We start from the raw sequence: 2,198 nt of genomic DNA, 5'->3' as shown, positions 1-2,198 counted from the left end.
AAAGGTGTGAAACGACGTGATACGAAGCGGGCGACAGTCGTGCGGCGGTCGCAGAACAGCTCCGAGTCGGTGTCGCTGCTAAAGGACATCGAAGACGCCAAAGAGAAGAACAAGATGCAGAAGCACCGGATTCACGACTTGGAGAAAATCCTGGCGTCTTCGAAACTCCAAATTGCCGACCTGACCATGTCGAATCAAGTGCTTCAGAGCTCGCTGCAAGACATCACGCTCAAGGCCACGGAGGCCAACCAAAGCGAGAGCCAAACGATTGCCAATTTACGAGAAACCAGAGACCAAGTCGAGTTGCTGACGAGGGACTTGCAGCGAATGGAGCGCAAGGTATCTGCCTTCGAAGGGTTTATTATACAACTCGGGTCCGAACTGTACTATTTGGCGGAAGACCCCACGCTGTTGACGTCGGTGACTGTACCGTTGGTGCTCGACGTCCCAGACGACAAGATAGCGTCGTCTGCGAATCTAAAGTACGCCAACGGAATGCCATTTTTTTCGACATGGCCACCTCACACGAAGTAGAAATGGCGTCACCGTCGACATGATGGCCAAGAGACAAGCGATTCAACAGCAGCTTTACTTGGACCAAGTCTTGAACAACTACATCGTGGCGTACTCGGAGCGCGTGGAAATTGTACGTTCCATGCACTCGCTGCCGGATTTGATTTTTGGACTAGTGCTGCGGCAACATCAAGCGCGCGCAAGACACGCTCTTGGAGCTGTCCCAAGACCTCATGCTGAGCAAACGCAAAATCGACAACCAGTCGCAACAGCTGCAGCAACTTGCCATGGAAACGGAAGGGTTGCGGGTGAATTTGGAGGCCGAGAAGATCTCGACAGCCAAGCTGGACCGAGTCGTAAAAATCACGGTCGCAGAACTCAACGATGTCAACGAAAAGATGCGAGGGCAGAAAAAAATGGTGCATCGCTCGAAGCGAACGTGCCGGATCGTGTTCACGGGACTCTCTGGCAGGTGGAAGAAGTTGACATCGAGCGCAATAAACTCCAGGAAGAGAAGCGAAAAATCGCGTTCATGATGATGGACAAATCCAAGACGCTAGATCGAGAAATCGACTTGAACGAACAACTCACGAAGAAGCTGCATGTCATGGAGACCGATCTGGCGAAAACGACCGAGGCGAAGGCGAAACTGCAGGCCGAGGTGACCAGTGCGAGCTCCCAACGTCAATCTAAACACTTGTCCACGTGTCCCTTTTGGATAGCTCCAAGTGTTTTTGGATGGGGTTGCGTTCCGTGAAGCAACGAACCAAGACGTTGGAGTCATGGCCCGGCCACTCACGCGGGATGCAGAAATGCAGTCGGACAAGTGGAAACCCCAGGTGCTGTTCGAGCGATTCCATCACCGTCTGACTTGTAGCCAGGGTCTGGTGCTGCGCCAGCGAAATAGTCCAAACATGCTGCCACAGCGGTACGAAGGCCCTGCCAAGGTCATGGTCGCGTGTCCGAGCTTGGATACCCTCTTGACAGATAAGCGGTCGATCGACCGACCGTCCACGTCCAACCAAGCAATGCCCCAGGCCACGCCAGCATGGCCCCCGTCGGTTCGATCGCAAACAGCCAACCAACCGCAGCGAAAACACAATCGGGACGTCAATTTGCCCCGAGTATAATATCGATAGGTTTCGTTTGTGTGGCAACCCATCGAGTTGTTATCGCCATGTTTTGTGCATTGGTACAGTCGCCAAGGATTGCATATACACCAAGTAGCACCGCACAAACAAAACGATTGTGTGAAGGTGCAAAGGCAAAACGAGGGCTTGGTCTTGGATGCACTGCCATTCATCGTGGCTTCCTACTGACGAGTACTAGAAACTTACACTCCTTCCTTCCACTTCTATGCAAGTCGCCGCGGTATAGATCAAGGTCATGCCATCGTTTTCCAGTACTGGAGCCCCTAAATGGTCGACGCGCCAGTGGATTCTCCGAGCGTGAGCAAGGTAAATTTGGTACGACACCGCGACAATTCCAGTGGGCTCAATGTACTAACTACAACTCGACCACCACGCAAGTGTCGCTACCTCAACGCCGATGATCCCTTCTTACAATGTCTGAATCCACGAATTCACGGCGCAATGAATTGAGCAGATCATGGTTCAAAGTTATCGCAGCGGTGTTGTAACAGTTCTACGGTACTGTTATCCGTACACATGTCAAAGATCTTCATT

General features: G+C 52.2%; 1 protein-coding gene across 1 annotated transcript in view; it reads left to right on the top strand.

Annotated features, from left to right (window-relative positions):
* H310_09771 (hypothetical protein) overlaps positions 1-1,670 on the top strand; it is a gene marked incomplete at its 5' end in the record, with an annotated part of 3,535 nt that extends 1,865 nt beyond the window's left edge. The window contains 6 exons of the mRNA XM_008875930.1: positions 55-482; positions 535-646; positions 690-932; positions 986-1,174; positions 1,236-1,352; positions 1,395-1,670. Coding sequence (XP_008874152.1) covers positions 55-482; positions 535-646; positions 690-932; positions 986-1,174; positions 1,236-1,352; positions 1,395-1,643 — 1,338 coding nt within the window. The 3' untranslated portion in view covers positions 1,644-1,670. The remainder of the gene's footprint in view (positions 1-54; positions 483-534; positions 647-689; positions 933-985; positions 1,175-1,235; positions 1,353-1,394) is intronic.
* Positions 1,671-2,198: the final 528 nt, after the last annotated feature.

Source organism: Aphanomyces invadans (assembly GCF_000520115.1).
Source record: "Aphanomyces invadans strain NJM9701 unplaced genomic scaffold supercont1.23, whole genome shotgun sequence".
Lineage (NCBI taxonomy): Eukaryota > Oomycota > Saprolegniomycetes > Saprolegniales > Verrucalvaceae > Aphanomyces > Aphanomyces invadans.
This window is presented reverse-complemented; position numbering and strand designations above follow the sequence as displayed.